Source organism: Mobula hypostoma, chromosome 12 (genome assembly GCF_963921235.1).
Source record: "Mobula hypostoma chromosome 12, sMobHyp1.1, whole genome shotgun sequence".
Classification (NCBI taxonomy): Eukaryota; Metazoa; Chordata; class Chondrichthyes; order Myliobatiformes; family Myliobatidae; genus Mobula; species Mobula hypostoma.
Window position 1 is genome coordinate 49,198,005 of NC_086108.1, and position 18,394 is coordinate 49,216,398.

Sequence of the window (18,394 nt, forward strand, 5' to 3'; positions counted from 1 at the left end):
TGATATTTTCAGCATTCAGTAACAGCTAACATCAAATGCCGTAATTAAATCGGTGGTGTCACTGTAATATGCCAAGGAATAATGTAATATCAGTTTAATTTGTTCACTTGTTTTTACCAGTCAGAATCAGAATTATATCACTGACAATATGTTGTGAAATTTGTTATCTTGCAGCAGCAGTACAGTGAAAAACATAAAAATTACTATAAGTTACAAAATAAATGAATAGTGCAAAAGATGAATAATGAGGTAGTCCTGATGGGTTCATGGTCTGTGCATAACAGAAATTGACAGTGGGGGGCAGGCTGGCTGCGAGAAAGCAAACATCAAAAAGTAATCAAATCTTCAAAGAAATATCATTCCAGCTAAATTTAAATAATTGCTGACAGTCAATTTGTTTAAAATCCCACTAACCATGCAGTATTTTCTAATTTTTCTCCATATCAATAATGGTTACGGATACCATTGCCTGGAGACCAATTCCTTTATTCTAAAACTTCCATGATCGTACCTAAGCTCAAGAAAGTCATAGGTTATTTTAAGTTAAGTCTTTGAAAAATCACAATACAATCTACAATGTTTTCTCTCCAATACCCAAATTGAAGCTTTTCTTTAAACACTGTTTATGGATGTCTTTGCACCAGTCCTGAAATTATTCTGATCAAATTTGTCAAGCTCAGTTTGAGTGGTCTTGCAATACTTTGTTCATATCTATCCAACTGTAGAGAGCCTTCTATCTCCAGCACATATCTTTGGAGTCCATCAAGGATTTATTCTTAGTTTCCCTCTTTCTTTATCTACATGTATTACCTTGATGATATCTTAAGATATCAAGTTAGTTTGAATATATTAATTTATCAGGTAAACTGTTTCTCTTTACACAGATTTTCCTGAAGTACAGAGTGTTTTGAGCGTTTTGTTATTATTTCATATCTCTAGCATTTCTGATTTTTGATTTTCTCTGAACTCCTTCCATTGGTGTCAAACTGCCCAATATCCATTCTTAGACAATCCAGTTTCCTCTAGCCAACCATTGACTCCATCCTTGATCCTATCCTTCCCTGCCACTAACTTTGTTGAAAACACGAATCGTTTAAATCCTCCCTTAGTTTGAACCTTTAACCACGTATCCAATCCTTTATAAAGGCTCTATTTTCATCTTTATAAAATCACTGGTTTCCACCCTAACCTTGATCAATCTGCTCCTAAACCTTCATTAATGTTTTATTTTCACTTGCAGATTTGATTATTTCAGTATCCTTATAGCCTAGAATCCTATCTTCTATCCACTTTAAACATTACCATCATTGAAAACTGATTATATGCAGTTCTACGTAATCACTCATTTACCTTTTACCTCTGTGCTACAGTTCTGAATTGGTTCAGTCATTGAACACCTCCAATTTTTAAGTCGCATGTTAAAGCATTTTCATGGGTTCCTTATCCTGTTTCTGGAAATTGCATATTAACTTTCTTTATTAAAACACATGTCTTTGACTAAACTTGGTGAGTTTTTTTTTGTTTTGGACCAATTTTTGTCCGATACATCGCTGCAAAGTTCTTTGGAGTGTGTTTTTGATAGAAATTGATAATCGAGCACGGCATAATTCTTGGAGTTTAATATAATGGCACATTTCAATCTTATTGCAATTGTTACTTTTTGACTTGCATCCTGCAACATAAATCGAGAAAATTTATGGTTTGAATTTAAGATGTTGCACAATTGATTCGAAGTATGAACAGTTCGCTTTCTAAAATGGACCGGTAGAACAAAACCATTGTAAGACGTTTTACCACACCCTCACTGTGAATTTAATAGCTTTTTTTTAAAAAGACAGACATAACTTGAACGATATAAAGCGCTAAAAATAATTATCTTTACAAATATATATAATTAAACGATATTAAGGTTGATCAAAAATTGCGGATGCTTAAAATCTGAAATACTCAAATTTGTACTTAATAGTTTTCGTTTCAAAAAAAGGTGACATTATTAAATATGAAAACGCTGATAGCTTTCAGCTGGTCAGGACAACATTTGTGGAAGGAAAGGCACAGTTAACTAATTTTCTTTCCGGAGATGCTGCTTAACCTGCTGAATGTTTCCAGCATCTTTCCCCTTGGAGGATTTAATAAACATCGCACCTTTTACACGTACATGCCATGGGAGTATTGTTTTTCTATGGTTACTACTTTATAACACGTGAGCACGGAACATTGATGAGAGAAATTTATGCCGGGTGTCAGACTGTTTCAGAGTTAGCTTCCACCGCCTCTCTCCTTACTCCCCCATCTCTATCGGCGGAAGTGGATCACGTTTAGGGAGTGCGGTGCCCAGATCTGTTCCTTGGTCCCAGATTGCACTGCGAGGGTGTGGACCTGTTGCCTTTTTTGTGTATGTTTTGTATGTGCAGTCTTCAATGGCGCTGGGACGATCCTGGAGTTCGAAGGAAGGCATGCCGAATGAATTGAAGCGTTTGGTCTTTCTCGGCACCATGTGCTGGAGACTACGACTCGTCCTTCTCGGTTGTCTGATCGTGCAATGCCCGGCAGCCATGGACGAATGTTACGACGAGAATGCCCGGTCTCAGCGCTGTATGCCCGAGTTCGTCAACGCCGCTTTCAATGTGACTGTAGTGGCCAGCAACACTTGCGGTTCCCCTCCTGAAGAATATTGCGTCCAGACCGGAGTGACGGGGGTTACCAAGTCCTGCCACATCTGCGACTCCAGCAACCCCCGGCTCCAGCACGGTGCCGTCTACCTGACCGATTATAATAACCAAGCCGATACCACTTGGTGGCAAAGTCAGACGATGCTCGCAGGGATTCAGTATCCTAATTCAATTAGCCTGACTTTGCACTTGGGTAAGTACGCCCCCCCCCCACCGAAAATACAGTAATTGAATTTAAATTTAAAAATTTGCTTCGGAATGTACCATGAAACATTTGATAGCAAAAGTTCTAACTATTTATATTGGAGGTGTTGCAACTGTATTAATTATGCACTGGGCAAAAAAAGTGTTGATATTGTAAATATCTTGAATTTGCATTCATTAGAGACATGGGGATTGCAATCGTCTCTCCTATAGGTGAAGGTGGAACGGCAGGGAAGTCCTGTTTAAACGGTGCTGTAGAAACGAGGGGCGGTGAAGAGAGAGAGGAGTGTTGTAGAAGATATGGATCTCCGTTTAATTATTAGAAAACTTACAATTCCAGTCGATCGTCGACCGGGGTTGAACTTAGAAGCGAATATAAAGATCAGAAGGAAGCGACCAGGCTGCCGATTGAAACTTTCAGTTTAAATCATCCCAAGCCTGACACTATCTCCCCTCATGCCATGAAATGTGGCCACGGTGCATCCGGGCCGCGATACCTTCCTTTCCCGAGCAGTTCAACGAATGGAGTTAGTTTTGCTGCCCCCCGAGTACAATATTTTAATCAGCCTCGCGGTTTTGTACACCTTAAGTACGCTTGAGCGGGGAAGAAGTGCCTTTGGTGGCGTTTAACATCAGTTAATATCTGCACGAATTGTTCATTAAAAATGCTTTTAACGCTTATTCTCTCCCTCCTGGGAAAGTTTTTTTTATTCCTTCCCTGCTTCAAGATGGCGCAGTTTGTGAACTCCATTAGGCAGCGAGTTTTGTCAGTAGTTAACGTGGATCGGAAGGAGGGGAAGGAGGGCGCTGGACGGGCCAAAAGGGAGAGGTCGCTGACATTTTATTCCAAGGAGTGCCGGTCGATTGCGGTGCGCGTCTTGGTGAGGGTGGTATTAAATGGACGGGATAGTATGAGTGAAAGAGGAAGGCTAGGGTGGGGATTTGTCTTATAAACTGAGCAATCGCGACATAAATCTGCGCTGGTTGAAGTTTTGTTGGTTAAATTGGTTTTACAGTAGATGGGCGACATCTCCTGGAGTCAGTTCTCACGCTGGTGGTCATGCTTTTTCCCAGAATACATCCTCCCTTTGCTGCGATCTTAAATTGGACTTGTCAGAATGTTCCTCTGCGTCGACTTGCATTCCGCGAAAGGAGTTGAGAGTTTCAGTTGAAAATCTTGCTTTCTTGTTTATCAGAAAGACTAAATCGGGCGAGTTTGGAGGACTTCATCTCCCGCAGACAGCTACAGTTAAAATGACATTTCTCCATAATTCGAATATACAGTTTTTTTTTTACACGCTCATAGTGCAAATATGATTGAGCTGGGATTTTAGGTGTTGAGTCCATACGAAACATAATTACCGGCTAAGTAGGCACATTCTTGACTCGCGGACGCTCTCTGCTTTAAGGCATTAGTTTTATTGTACCCTTTCCGATGAACTTTTGTATCACAGGTATTGAGCCCCCACTGGGGCTATTCTGTATTATCCCACACCCTCTCGTAGGATAAACATTGGATCATTATTCTTTATAATTAACTGCCTAACTGAATCGCCATTCTACTTTTCCATCTCCCTCTCACTTACCCCTTGCAATTAAAGTCTAGTTTTAAATTTTAAATTTTTGCAGATTGTTTAATTTCATTTTATTTTTTAAGTTGGTTTTGTGATGCTAAGCTCAGTTTGGGCTTTTGTTAGGTAAATGGTAATTTTCTTGTAACTGAGACTCTGTATTTGATACATTTATATACTAACTTAAAACCGTGGTTTATTTTAGCTTTGCTTGAGGCAGAAGGAAAATCTCTAGAAACTGGTGACCAATTTATTTAATGAGATCTTTCTCTCAGTAGATTAAATTCATTTTTATTGACGTAATGCAACTATATTGCTGAAATTACCTCAGTGTTGGCTCATATCCTGCACTTACTGAAAGTGTTTAATATAATTTCTGTGAGCATTGTGGTGGTAAAGCTTAACTATACTGTATTTGTAATTATTTTCCCCATCTTAGTTCATCGACAATGTCCTCATCTATGCCTTTTTAACTTTTAAATAAGACTATTTCAAAGCTGTTTCTATTGCTGACCTGCCACTTTGCAGCATCTTGAAATCAGGGAAAATCCTTTTCTGAGAATATACCAAGTTCCTGACTTACAACGATGGACTTGTCATACCCATCCTCTCTGGCAGTGACATCTCAATTTAAAATTCTCACCTTTCTTGCATCCTTCCAAAGCTTGATATGGGAATGTCCTCTGGTAACTTCCTCTGGCCCTACTCCCAACCCAGTGAGCTGCTTTCCTTCAATTCTGGCCTCCAATCTGAAGCACTTTATCATTCATACCTTGCCTTCAGTTTACAAAGTCCCATTTGCATTCCCCTTATCTTGAGACTTTTTAAACCATTTTTTCTAATCAAACTTTCAATTCAAGTTCAAGGTCAGTTTATTGTCAGTCAGCTGTACACACGTATATTACCAAACGAAACAACATTCTTCTGGACCAAGGTGAATGACAAGTAACTGTAGCACACACACATTACACATAAGGTAATATCACCACTAGTAAATTAGCATTAGTGCATTTATGACACTAGTTTAACCAGTAAACAGTTATAATGTCATTAGTGCTTCATGCAAGATGAAACTGGGTAGTGGCGGGGAATTCAGTTGTGTTATGGCCTGGGAGAAGAAGCTGTTTGCTATTGTACCTCCAGCCTGATGGTAGGGTGGATCAAAGAGATTGTTGGATGGATGGGAGGTATTATTGACAATGCTAAGAGTCCTGCATATACAGTGCTTCTGATAAGTGGAAGAGGGACCCCGATGACCTCCTCAGCAGTTCTCGCAATCCTTTGTAGGAATTGCGGTCAGATGCCTTATAGTTCCCATGCCAGACAGTGATGCAGCTGGTCTGGTCACATGATGGTGCTCCTGTAAAAATTGGTTGAATTGTGGGGGGTTGGGAGGGTCCTTACTTGGCTCGATCTCCCCAGGAAGTGAAGACATTTAGTTGTCTGCCTTTAATGTTTCCTTATCTCTTGTTGCAAATTTTTGCTTGAAAATGATCCTAAAAGATACCTTGTTAATGGTCCTTTGTGAATTGCAATTTATTGCAATATACACCTATTGGAGAGTGCTAGGGAACCCAGTAAAGAAGTGAAAGCACTAATTTAAACATTTTATTATTGAGGATTAAGTGCGTAGAGTTCCAGTGCTATGATAAGTAATCAGTTTGTGGTTTTGTTATTAAATTGAATAATGCTGGCCTCAATTCATTATGTTAACCTTATTTTTTTTTACCAGAGGTGACATGGAAGAGAATTGCTTTATTTCCAGCTCAATACTTTTTTCTTTTTAGGGATTATCTTCCTGGTTGTCTTCCAATCACACTTCTGGTATAGCTACTACCAAATAGAAGGCATCTTTGTTCTTCATTCTGATTCTGATTAGTATCATGCAATGCATTCAGAATAGTCTTTTGTCGGTGCCCGCTGATGATGCGCTCTGGGTTCTTTATCCCTCAGCCACACTACTGGAGTTGATTTGAATTCCTGTGGAATAAGGATGGAGGCATTGACACTGTGGTTAGTGCTTACAGTGACCAATGGTCATTCATTTCATTTGATAAACTTTATGTATTAGTTGAAAAATAGGACTGGAAGGAGCCGATGAGCAAATATTTTTAGGTGCAGTAGGGGAAGAATGGTCTGTTCTCACCACCAAGCGTCCATTTATAACCACCTTTATTCTCTGCATATTCTCATCAACTTTTCTCTGTTTTTACCACTTGCCTTCATACTAACAATTTTTACAGGGTCCAATTAACTTACTAACCCTTTTGACAAATTGTATCTTATTCTGGTGAGGAGTGTCTGGTGTGGAAAGAGGAAAAGTAGTGGCATCATGAACTAAAGTTTAAAAAAACACAAAATTAAACAAAGGACTGCTGAAGAGTCTTGGCCTGAAATGTTCACTGTACTCTTTTCCATAGATTCTGCCTGGCCTGCTGTATTTCTCCAGCATTTTGTTGTGTTGCTTGGATTTCCAGCATCAGCAGATTTTTTTCTTGAAGGTGTTTGAGGGAGTGTCTGAGCTGCAAGAGTTGAGTTGTTAGCAGTTGGACAATAACAGTCGAGACAACTTGAATGGAAGTATCAATTGATTGCTTGAAAATATTGTGCATGTTCTTTCCTTAAAAAAAACTGAGCTGTTCACAACTCATTGGCTCCTGTAAGTCCATGACAATTATTTGATTTGCCATATGAATTTTGATAGGTTTTTATCCTTATTTATATACAGATGGCCAAAAGCATTAAATTGTGTTTGGCTAAGAACGTCTTTAATATTTTGGAGCAGTTTTATGAAATGCTGGGTGTAGAGGGGAGAAAATTGAAGTGGTCAATAAAACATGTCTTTGTCGTAATTATAGCTTACAATTTAGATTATGACCTTATGCCAGATTAGAAGTGTTTTATCAACAGGAAGATGCATTAGTGAATCATCCTTTTTGTAATTTTGTGGTTATATTGTTTGGTCTGTAACTGGACTGTGTTCACATTTTAAAGCATTCAATGTAATTCCTATTATTCAACAACCCATCTGAAAGAGAACAGTATACGTATGTTTGGAGTGGAAATATAACTTTCATATAGCTGTAAGGTAAACAGGCATCACTTTGGAATTGGTCCACTTAGTGAAGTAAACTTGTCCAAAAAAAACTACAAATCCAGGTTTTTACTTGGGGATTTTCTATTCCTCATTGAGGTAGCATATTGGATATTTCTTAAATGGTTAACAGCAAGTTGCTTTGCTGTGGTTTTGACTGGTGTTACTGCTTTGATCTTATAAGGAAACCATTTTGGACAGAATTTTGCTCATCCTACATCACTTAGTTTTTTGAATCTCCATTCTCTACCTTTGTGTCTGTCGCATACATTTAATATAAACAGATTGGAGAAATATTTGGTGAATCGTATATCATCATCATCATCATCCTCCATACAAGAATACACACAAGAAGATAGAAGAAGAAATAGGCCACTTGGCATGTCAGCCTTCCCTGGTGTTCAGTCTAATTTTGGACGATCTCCACCAGGTCTTATTCTCCTCTGTGCCAGGTCCACGTATTATTCAATTCCTAATCTTTAAAAAATGTATTTACTCCCGTTGAAAATATCTCTAGTGATTTAGCCTCCACAATCTTTTAGGTTAGAGAATTCAAGTGATTCACAATCTTCTGAGAAGAAATTTTCTTCTTTTTGAATGACAACTCCCTTGCAATTATGGCCACTCATTAGAGGCATCACTACGAGTAGAAATGTCAGTATCTACCTTGCTGTTCTAGGATCTTACGTTTCAATAAGATTATCCCTCATACTACTAAATGGCAAAGAATACAGATGCAACCTTATTAACTGCTTTTGATAAGACATTCTTTTTAATCCCAGGATTTAGCCTGGTGAATCTCTTCTGGACTGCCTTCAGTAGCAGTATATCCTTTCACGAATGAAGGGACGAAAATATTACACTGTACTCAAAGTAGGGCTTTGCCAGTTGTAATAGTGCTTCTAAACTCCAACCAATTATATGCATTCCTAATTATTTTCTGCATCTGCATGTTAACCTTTTATATTCCATGCATAGCAACACTCTGATCCAAGTATAGCAACAGAAGGTCTCAGATTTATTTTAGTGGTGAAACTATTTAAAAATGAACATTACTTACTTAAAAATGATATACTGTGAATGCGATTTTTCCTTGTGGCTAACTTTATTGATTGAAAATGCTTTTGGAGTGATGTGTGAAGATGTCGCTTGATGCATTGATTATCTCTTATCTGATATCAGTTTGAATGTCCATATTGAACACAGCTATTGAGGAAAGTGAAAAAGCAAATTAAACTAACACTAGTGTTTCAATAATGATTACTCATTTTATTTTAAAAATATACTAGCCTTAATCAAAATTTCTTGCAAACAATAACAGAAAATGCTGGAAATACTCAACAAAGAAAAGGAAAAAAAACAGATGATTGATACAAACATCAAAACCAAGTTCTCTGCTGTTGTAGTATTCAGTATTAAGTCCAGAAGGCTCATTTTAGATTTGCAGCACCTGGAGTTGTTTTTTTTTTCATTCTCAACCTTTCACAAATATTGATAAAATAGGAGAAATCGAATCCAATGTTCTCCCTTTCTTTGCATGCAACCAAGACTTACACCCTGAGCTGCCAGTGATGCTTGGCAAGTTTGTTTTGCAATTTAATGATTCCATAGGCCTTTGTTGTACAGGTTCTTTGAGAGATTAGTTTTTTTTATCAAACTATATAAGCAATCATTTTCAAATTTTGATAAGATCTGTGAATTAGAATCTCTGAAATAGAAAGAATAAAGGCATAGACTTTTTTTCTAAATGGGAAGCAAATCCTGAAATTAGATGCAAAGGGACTGGGGAGTTTTCGTACAGGATTTCCTGAGGTTAACTTGCAGGTTGAGTCATCAGTAATGAAGGCAAATGCAACGTTAGTATTCTTTTCGAGAGGACTAGAATATAAAAGTAAGGATGTAATGTTGAGGCTTTATAAAGCATTGGTCAGGCTGCACCTGGAGAATTGTGAGCAGCTTTGGGCCCCATATGTGTTGGCATTGGAGAGGGTCCAGTGAAGGTTCTTGTATGAAAGGGTTAATGTATGAGAAGCATATTATGGTTCTGGGCTTGTACTCACTGTAGATTGGAAGAATGAGGAGACACCTCATTGAAACCTATTGAATATTGAAAGGCCTTGAGTGGATATGGAGAGGATATTTCCGGAAATGGGGCGTCTAGGACCAGAGGATACAGCCTTAGAACAGAGATGAGGAAGAATTTCTTTAGCATAGGGTGATGAATCTGTGGAATTCATTGCCTCAGACTGCTGTGCATGTCAAGTCATTAGGTATATTTAAAGAGAGATTGATACGTTCTTGCATAGTAAAGAAGTCAAAGGTTATGGGGAGAAGGCTGAGAGGGATTATCAGTCATGATGGAATGGCAGAGCAGACTCAATGGGGCAAATAGCATAATTCTGCTGCTATGTCTCATGGTCTAATTCTCTTTTGCCGTTCAAAGCTTCAAAGTAAATTTCTTATCTAAGTGCATATGTATATATCACCATATTATAACCTCAGATTCATTTTCTTGTGGATGTCCACAGTAAATGCAATAGAATCAATGAAAAACTGCACTCAAGACTGACAAACAACCAACATGCAAAAGAGTCCCAACAAACTGTACAAGTACAAAAAGAAAGAAAATAAATAAGCAAACAATAAGTCTTGAGAATGTGAGATGTAAGAGTCCTTGTAAGTGAGTCCATAGATTGTGGGAAAAATTGCAGTGTTGGGGTGAGTGAAGTTATCCCCTGTGGATCAAGAGCTTGATCGTTGAGAGGTAGTAACTATTCCTGAACCTGGTGGTGTGGGTCCTGAGGCTCCTGCACCTCTTTGCTGATGGCAGAAAGGAGAAGCGAACATGGCTTGGGTGATGTGTGTGTTTGGGGGGGGGGGGTACTTGATGATTTCCTGCAACAGCACTCCATGTAGATGTGCTCAACAGAGGGAATTACTTGTAATGGACTGGGCTGTGTACACTACTTTTTGTAAGCTTTTCCATTCAAGGGCATTGGTGATTCCATACCATGCCATGACACAACAGTCAGTATACTCTTCACAGTGCATCTTTAGAAGTTTGTCAGATTTTTAGATGTCATGTTGAATGTTTGTACACTTCTTTTAAAAAAAAAAGTTGAGGCACCACCATGCTGCAGTAACGTGCTGGACCAGGGCAGATCCTACAAAAAATCAACACAGAGGAATTTAACATTGCTGAACCTCTCCACTTCTGATCTTCTGATGAGACTATCTCCATTTTCCTATTCCTGAAGTCAATATTCAGCTCTTTGGTTTTGCTGACATTTATTGGGAAGTTGTCATTGTGGCACCATTCAGTCAGATTTTCAATCTCCCTCCTATATGATGATTTGTCACTGCCTTTGTTTTGGCCAATGACAGCGGTGGTGTCAACAAATTTAAACATGGCATTCGAGCTGTGCTTAGCCTCACAGTTATAAGTGTAAAGCGAGTAGAGCAGGGGGCTAAGCACGCAGCCTTGTGGTGCACCTGTGCTGAGGGAGATTGTGAAAGAAATATTGTTGCCAATCCAAACTGACCTGAGTCTACAAGTGCAGAAATCAAGGGTCCAATTACCCAAGAAGGTATGGAGGCCTAGGTCTTAGACATTATTGATTAGTTTTGAGGGGATGATAGTATTGAATGCTGAGCTTTAGTCAATGAAAAGCTTCCTGATTTATGCATCTTCATTGTCCAGATGCTCCAGGATTGAGTGGAGAACCAGTGAAATGGCATCTGCCCTTGACCTGTTGCAATGGAAAGCAAACTGGGGCAGATCCAAGTCGCTCCTCAAGCAAGAGTTGATGCTTCATCACCAACCTCTCAAAACACTGCATCACATTAGGTGTAACAGGCTCAACAAACTAATTAGAAAGGCTGGCTCTGTTATAGGAGTCAAACTGGATACACTGGAGGCTGTGGTAGAACAAAGGACCCTATGAAAAATCCTGGCAATTCTGGACAATATTTCTTACCTTCTGCATGCCACCTTGGCTGAACAGAGGAGCACTTTAACTAGTAGACTAAGACAACTGAACCGCTCCAAAGAATGCTATAGGAGGTTGTTCTTGCCCTCAGCCATTAGGCTCTGTAATGAGTCAACCTGTAGTCGGGGAAATGATGACCATCTCCTGTTAGGCTGTTTGTGGTAAATCATTTTTCATTCTTTCTATATTTCCTAATATAACATATCGATGCAGTTATAAAGAAGGCAAGGCAATGGCTATACTTCATTAGGAGTTTGAAGTATAGCCATTGTCTTGTCTTCTTTATAACTGTATGTCAACAAATACACTCAAAAACTTATACACTTGTACCATGGAGAGCATTCTGACAGGCTGCATCACTGTCTGGTATGGGGGTGCTACTGCACAGGACCAAAAGCTGCTACAGAGGGTTGTAAATTTAGCCAGCTTCATCTTACAAAGTACCCAGGACATCTTTAGGGAGCGGTGTCTCAGAAAGGCAGCGTCCATTATTAAGGACCTCCAGCACCCAGGGCATGCCCTTTTCTCACTGTTACCAGCAGGTAGGAGGTACAGAAGCCTGAAGGCACACACTCAGTGATTCAGGAACAGCTTCTTCCCCTCTCCCATCTGATTCCTAAATGGACATTGAACCCTTGGACACTACCTCACTTTTTTAAAATATATAGTATTTCTGGTTTTTAATCTATTCAATATACATATACTGTAACTGATTTTTTATTATTATTTTTGTGCTTTTTTTCTATAGTATGTATTACATTGAACTACTGCTGCTGAGTTAACACATTTCATGTCACATGCTGATTCTGATTCATATCCGTGCACTTGTAGTATTGCTGTGACACTGTAATTTCCTTTGGGATCAATAAAATAAATGCTAGTGGACGATGGTCTTTGAGGCAGGTTACCACCTTCTACTTGGGCACTGGTATAATTGAAGTTGTTTGTAGCTGGTGGGTACCTCATACTGCCAAAGCGACAGGTTAAGGACATCAGTGAACACTGCAGCCAGTTGATCAGCACAGGGTCTTCAGTACTTGGCTAGGTACACTCTGTGGATCAGATGCTTTCTGTGGGTTCACCCTCCTGAAGAATGATCTCGTGTCAGCTTTAGAGACTGAAATCACAGGGATGTCAGGGGCTGTGGGTATTTGTAAAGGTGCCTCCGTGTTTTGTCAGTCAAATCAAGCATAAAAGGCATTGAGATCATCTGTGAGTGAAACCTTGTTGTCATATATGTCACTTACTTTTACTTGGTAAGGAGGTGATAACATTCAAGCCGTGCCACAGCTGTTGAGGAGCCTTCTGTGGTTCCTGCCGAAAGGTTTCGGCCTGAAACATTGACTGTACTTTTTTCCATAGATGCTGCCTGGCCTGCTGAGTTCCTCCAGCATTTTGTGTGTGTTGCTCGGATTTCCAGTGTCTGTAGATTTTCTCTTGTTTCCGTGATTCCAATTTGGTCCAGAACTGCCACTTTGCATGTAAGATGGCTTTAAAAGTTCAAAGTAAATTTATTATCAAAATACATTTGTATCGCCATATTGTGCTCTGAGATTCATTTTTCTTGCAGGCACTCATAGTAAATGAAAAAAAACATAATGGAATCAATGAAAAATGCACATGGCAGACTTAAAAGGAAGTTAAAGGCTACAGATTGCAGTGATAGTAGTTCAGAAGTGTATTTAGTAGAAGTTTTGTAAACTGCTGCAAAATGTTGCCGTGTTTCACTTTTCGGTGGTCATATCTGGACTTCTTGTATCTTACTTGGTCGTCAGACCTGAATGCTACTGATCTGGCCCTTAGCAGATTGCAGATCTCTAGGTTCACCCAGGGCTTCTGGCTAGGGAAGACGCTCAGTGATTTTTGGGGACACTCTCCTTCGTGAGTAACTGAATGAAGTCTGTAAACACAAGGGATTCTGCAGATGCTGGATGTCCGGAGCAACACACAGAAGATGCTGGAGGAAGTCAGCAGGTCAGGTAGCATCAATGGAAGTGAATAAACAGTCAACATTTCGGGCTGAGACCTTCCTTCAGGACTGTTTAATGTCTGTGACAACTGTGGCATATTTGTTCAGATCCTCTGGGTCCTTGAATACGGCCCAGTCCACTGACTGGAAGCAGTCGCAAAAGCAGTCTTCTGCTTTTTGTGACCACCACTTTGTTGTCTTTACTGCTGGAGTCTTGCTCTTTAGCCTCTGCTTGTATTCACATAGGAGGAGGACAACCAGATGATTTGATTTCCTGAAGTGCGGTCTAGGGATGGAACAGTAGATATTCCTTATAGTAGTATAGCAGTGGTCGAGTGTGTTGGAACCCCTGGTGCTACAAGTGACATGTTGATGATAATTGAGCGGAGATTTCTTCAAACATGGTTGAAATCCCTGGCAATGATTTGAAAGGTGTTGGGGTGGGCTGTTTCTTGTTTGCTCATTGTGGTGCTCAGTGCTCAAGTGCTTACTTAACGACTTCCTTTGGTGATATGTAAACTGATGTCAGGATCATGAAGGAAAGCTCTGGGTAGGTAGAACGGATTGCATTTAATATCATCAGATGTTATTTAGCTATTTAATTGGAGTTATAACTATACATGTATTTGATAACGTGAAAAATATGTTGCAAATTTTTGATAATTTAAAAAAAAGATTTGGTTCATGTTTAAGTATCGCCAGAAGAGCAAAATCTGCACTGGGTACTTTTAGTTGATATAGAGCAAGGAGACTGATGATTCTTCCAAAGTTAAAGTTTTACATGAAAACGGCCATTTTGAAGTGTAAATTCTATTATTTATTAAAAGGAAGGTAACAGGTGCTCCATTGTAAGGTAATTGATTTGGAGTCAAAACAATAAACATAATTTCTTCATTTCTAATTTGCAAACTATCTAAAGTTTTCATTGCGTCCTATTAACAGTCTGTGATAATAAACCCTGTGATTGATGATTCATTGCCCTGAAATGTTAACATTGTTTTTTATTCCATAAACGCAGCCAGATATGTTCTTCATCTCTTGTTTTTATTTTATTTTTGATTTTCATCATCCTTTGCACTTTTTTCTAATTCCTAAGTGTCAAATTAACTGTAAATAATTGTGAATCATAATTAAGCTAGATGCATCTTTTTTGTCAATTTGTTAATATATCAAAAAATAATTCTGTATTTTGAAACAACTTCCGGAATTTATTTGTTTTCAGTAGTCAGATTTCCTTTGCCAATTTCTAAAAGTAATTTATAAGGCAAAACAACATTTCCCAATTGGCAATGTAAGTTAGCTTTCATATCCATAACAGTATGCCAGTTAGATCAATGCTTTGGTTTTTGTTTTGGACAACACTTTGGGTATTGAACATCTGTTTATTATCACCTAATTATTTGTTTTGGTTCAAAGGAGGATGTCTATATGATATCCACTGGTTGTTTTGGGAAGTGAAGGTCTGTACTCAAGAGATTGATTATGATGTAATGTTTTCAGTGCTATTGTAGTACTTTTATCAGAATGGTGCAGCATTTCCTAAAGTACCGGGGAATGTATTGAGGAAATGTGCTTATGATGTAACTTCTGTAGACCTCATGGGATATTATTGTAAGTTTATTAATTGAGTTCCATCACTTAGGAGTTGGGAGCATTTGAATTAGCAGTTATTTTGACTTGGGGAATTTGGCTTGACATTTACTACTTTTTCCCCACTGGAGGGCTGCAATATGCTTTGATAGAAAATAAGTTTGAGGAATCTCACTTGTGTTGGGCTTTTGTTTTGCAACAATGCAGGAATTGAAGGGATGAAGAAATTTGAGTGGGAGTAAGATTGAGAAGTAAATTGACTGGCAACTGACAGCTCTGAGAAGCTTTTGCAGATGTAACAATGATATGGAAAAGATGGTATAGTTTTAATATGTTTCATAAAACTTTGGTTCTTGCTTAGATATTCCTGACTGCAAACTTCTTACCTGTTAAATTTTTTATCTTTCTTGTTCTGATGATGAGGTTTACACCCTTAAGACTACTTCAGTATGTAACACTGCATCTATCATTTCATCTGTATATTCAAGTAATATAAAATTGAGCTATTTACTTTTCTTTGCTCTCCCGATGTTTATTATCTTGACCATGTTGTGGATTGGATGTAATTTACTCCTTATTTTTTTTCCCTGCACAACAGTGAAGGTTGAAAAGCCCATTGAATTGGGAAATCTTGATTAGGTTATGCTGAGCTTAAAATTTGAAAGGCTTATTAAGGCTAATAGAGGTAATAAATACCATGGTTTAGGGAACCTGGTAAAGTTATGGACACGCCATGAAGTTTTGATTTCAGTGTGATGAAGGAGTACTGGATAAGTGCAATTGAATTATACAAGCTAAAAAAAGTTAGAAAAACTTAAAAGGATCACTGTTGATTGTAACATGAAATAGGTCTGCAGTGGAGGCAACTTTCATGCAGCAAATCAGTGAAGGGCTATGTATAAGACAGCAACCCTTGTAAATTGTCTAGGAGAGTGAGATTTGCTCGAAGAGTGTCTCAAGATAAAAGGCCAGCATCTGTTATAGTACTCCTCCCATTTTCATTCTCATCAGTGGAAATATTTGCAGCAATGATGTTGCTAAAGAAACTAGATTTTGTCTTAAAGGGGTTGTATGGTAGTAATCACATCATTGGCAATTTTGGCTAGAGGTGTTATAATTAGATGCTAATTTCAAAGTTAAGTTTATTATCAGAATACATATCACCATATACAGCGCTGAGATTCATTTTCTTGCATGCAGTGACAGTAAATATAAGAAACACAATAGAATCAATAAAAGACTGCACCCAACAAGATGGACAACAACCAATATGCAAAAAAAAAATCAATCAATTGTACAAATGTAAAAAGAAACAGAAAAAAATAAGCAATAAGTATTGAGAATGCAAGATGAAGAGTGCTTGAAAGTGGGTCCATAGATTGTGGGAACAGTTCAATGGTAGGATGAGTGAAGTTATTCCCTCTAGTTCAAAAGCCTGATGGTTGAGGGGTAATAACTGTTCCAAAACCTGGTAGTGCAGGTCCTGAGGCTCCTGTAACAACTTGATGGCAGCAGAGAAAGATGAGTATGGCCTGGAAGGTGGAGGTCCCTGATGATGGATGCTGCTCTCGTGCGACAGCACTCCATGTAGATGCGCTCAAAGATGCTGTATCCGGCACATTTTTTTGGCTTTTCTGTGCAAGAGCATTAGTGTTTCCATGCCAGGCTGAGATGCAACCAGTCAGTATACTCTCCAGCACATGTCTAGAAATTCGTTGAAGTTTTAAATGACATGCCGAATGGTGTGATCGTCAAATTTATATATGGCATTGGAGCTGTGCTTCGTGGTAGTCAATGAAGAGCATCCTGAGATGCATCTTCACTGTCCAGATGTTCTAGAGTTGAGTGAGGAGTCAATGAAATGGCAACTGCTTTTGACCTGTTGTGACAGTAGGCAAATTGGAGTGGATCCAAGTCACTTGTCAGGCAGGATATGATATATTTCATCACCAATCTCTCAAAACGCTTCAACAGAGTGGATGTAAATGCTACTGAATGATAGTCATTGAGTCAGGTTTCCACGTTCTTCTTAGGCTCTGGTATAATTGAAGCCCACTTGATGCAGGTGATACCTCAGACTGCTGAAGTGAAAGGTTAAAGATATTGATCCAGTTGATCAGCACGGGTTTTAGTACTCTGTCAGGTACCCCTTCTGGGTGGATGCTTTCAGTGGGCTCACCCTTCTGAAGGATGCTCTCAAGTTGGCCTCAGAGACTGAAGTCACAGGGTCATCAGGACTATGTGCATGTGAATGTGCATCCATGTTTTGATGGTTAAAGCAAGCATAAAAGACATTCTAATCTGAGAGCAAAGCCTTGTTACCTATGTCACTTGGTTTCACTTTGTAGGAGGTGATAGCATTCAAGCCCTGCCACAGCTGTCAAGCATCTTTCAGTGATCACAATTTGGTCCAGGATTGTAACTTCGCAAGATGGCTTTCTGGAGATCATTCCTTGACCTCTTGTATGGAACTTGGTTGGCAGACCTGATTGGCACTGATCTGGTCCTGGCGCTCAGCAGATTGTGGATCTCATGGTTCATCCAGGGCTTCTGAGTGGGGAAGACTGAATGATTTTGTGGGACAGACTCATCTATGACTTTTTTTATAAAGCAAGTATTGAAAGAACAAGTTCAGAGAAGGAAGAGGTTTAATTGGCAAGAGCAGTGATCACACTGTTTTTTAAGAGGTGAAGTATTATTGCCCTGTAGGTTCAGAGAAATATGAAGTGGTGGAAGAAACATATCTGCAATAACATTGAATTCTGTTTCTGAGTTTCCCTTATAAAGGAAAGAAAAATCTAAACATTGGATTTGCCAGTTGGCTGCTAACCTTGGCTGCTAGGCATGAAAGTGGTTTGGAGAATTTGGAAAACACGGTAGGGATTTGAGTTTTTGTTGGTGGGGATCAGGAGGATTTGAAGTAGTAGGGGAGATGTGGGCCGTTTACAAAGTAACAATAAAGAGCTTTTAGTTGTTTTAATCCAAAGGATAAAGGTATTTTTTCCTATCCTATTTTAGGCTCTTCAACTTGTTTCTAAGTAAAATGAAATCTTAGTAAATTACCTGGAATGAGTAATTTGGTTTGTAACCATCAAGGATTTGTGCTATAAAGCAGTGGTCCCCAACCACCAGACTGCGAGGAAACAATATGAAATGAAATGAGTCAGCTGCTCCTTTGCTCATTCCCTGTCATGCCCACTGTTGAATTTGAACGCAGGTGAGGTCATTACACATGCGAGGTCATCAGTCGGTCATTAACCTACAACTACTCAATGAGTAAAAAAAATGTCACTTGAGAGTTTCTT

The 18,394-nt window shown here is 38.9% G+C and overlaps 1 protein-coding gene across 1 annotated transcript in view; it reads left to right on the forward strand.

Annotated features, from left to right (window-relative positions):
* Positions 1–1,753: 1,753 nt before the first annotated feature.
* The window catches only part of lamc1 (laminin, gamma 1), a 273,781-nt gene continuing 257,140 nt past the window's right edge, over positions 1,754–18,394 (forward strand). Inside the window, exon 1 of the mRNA XM_063064045.1 lies at positions 1,754–2,865. Within this exon, the coding sequence (XP_062920115.1) occupies positions 2,421–2,865 (445 nt within the window). The 5' untranslated portion in view covers positions 1,754–2,420. The remainder of the gene's footprint in view (positions 2,866–18,394) is intronic.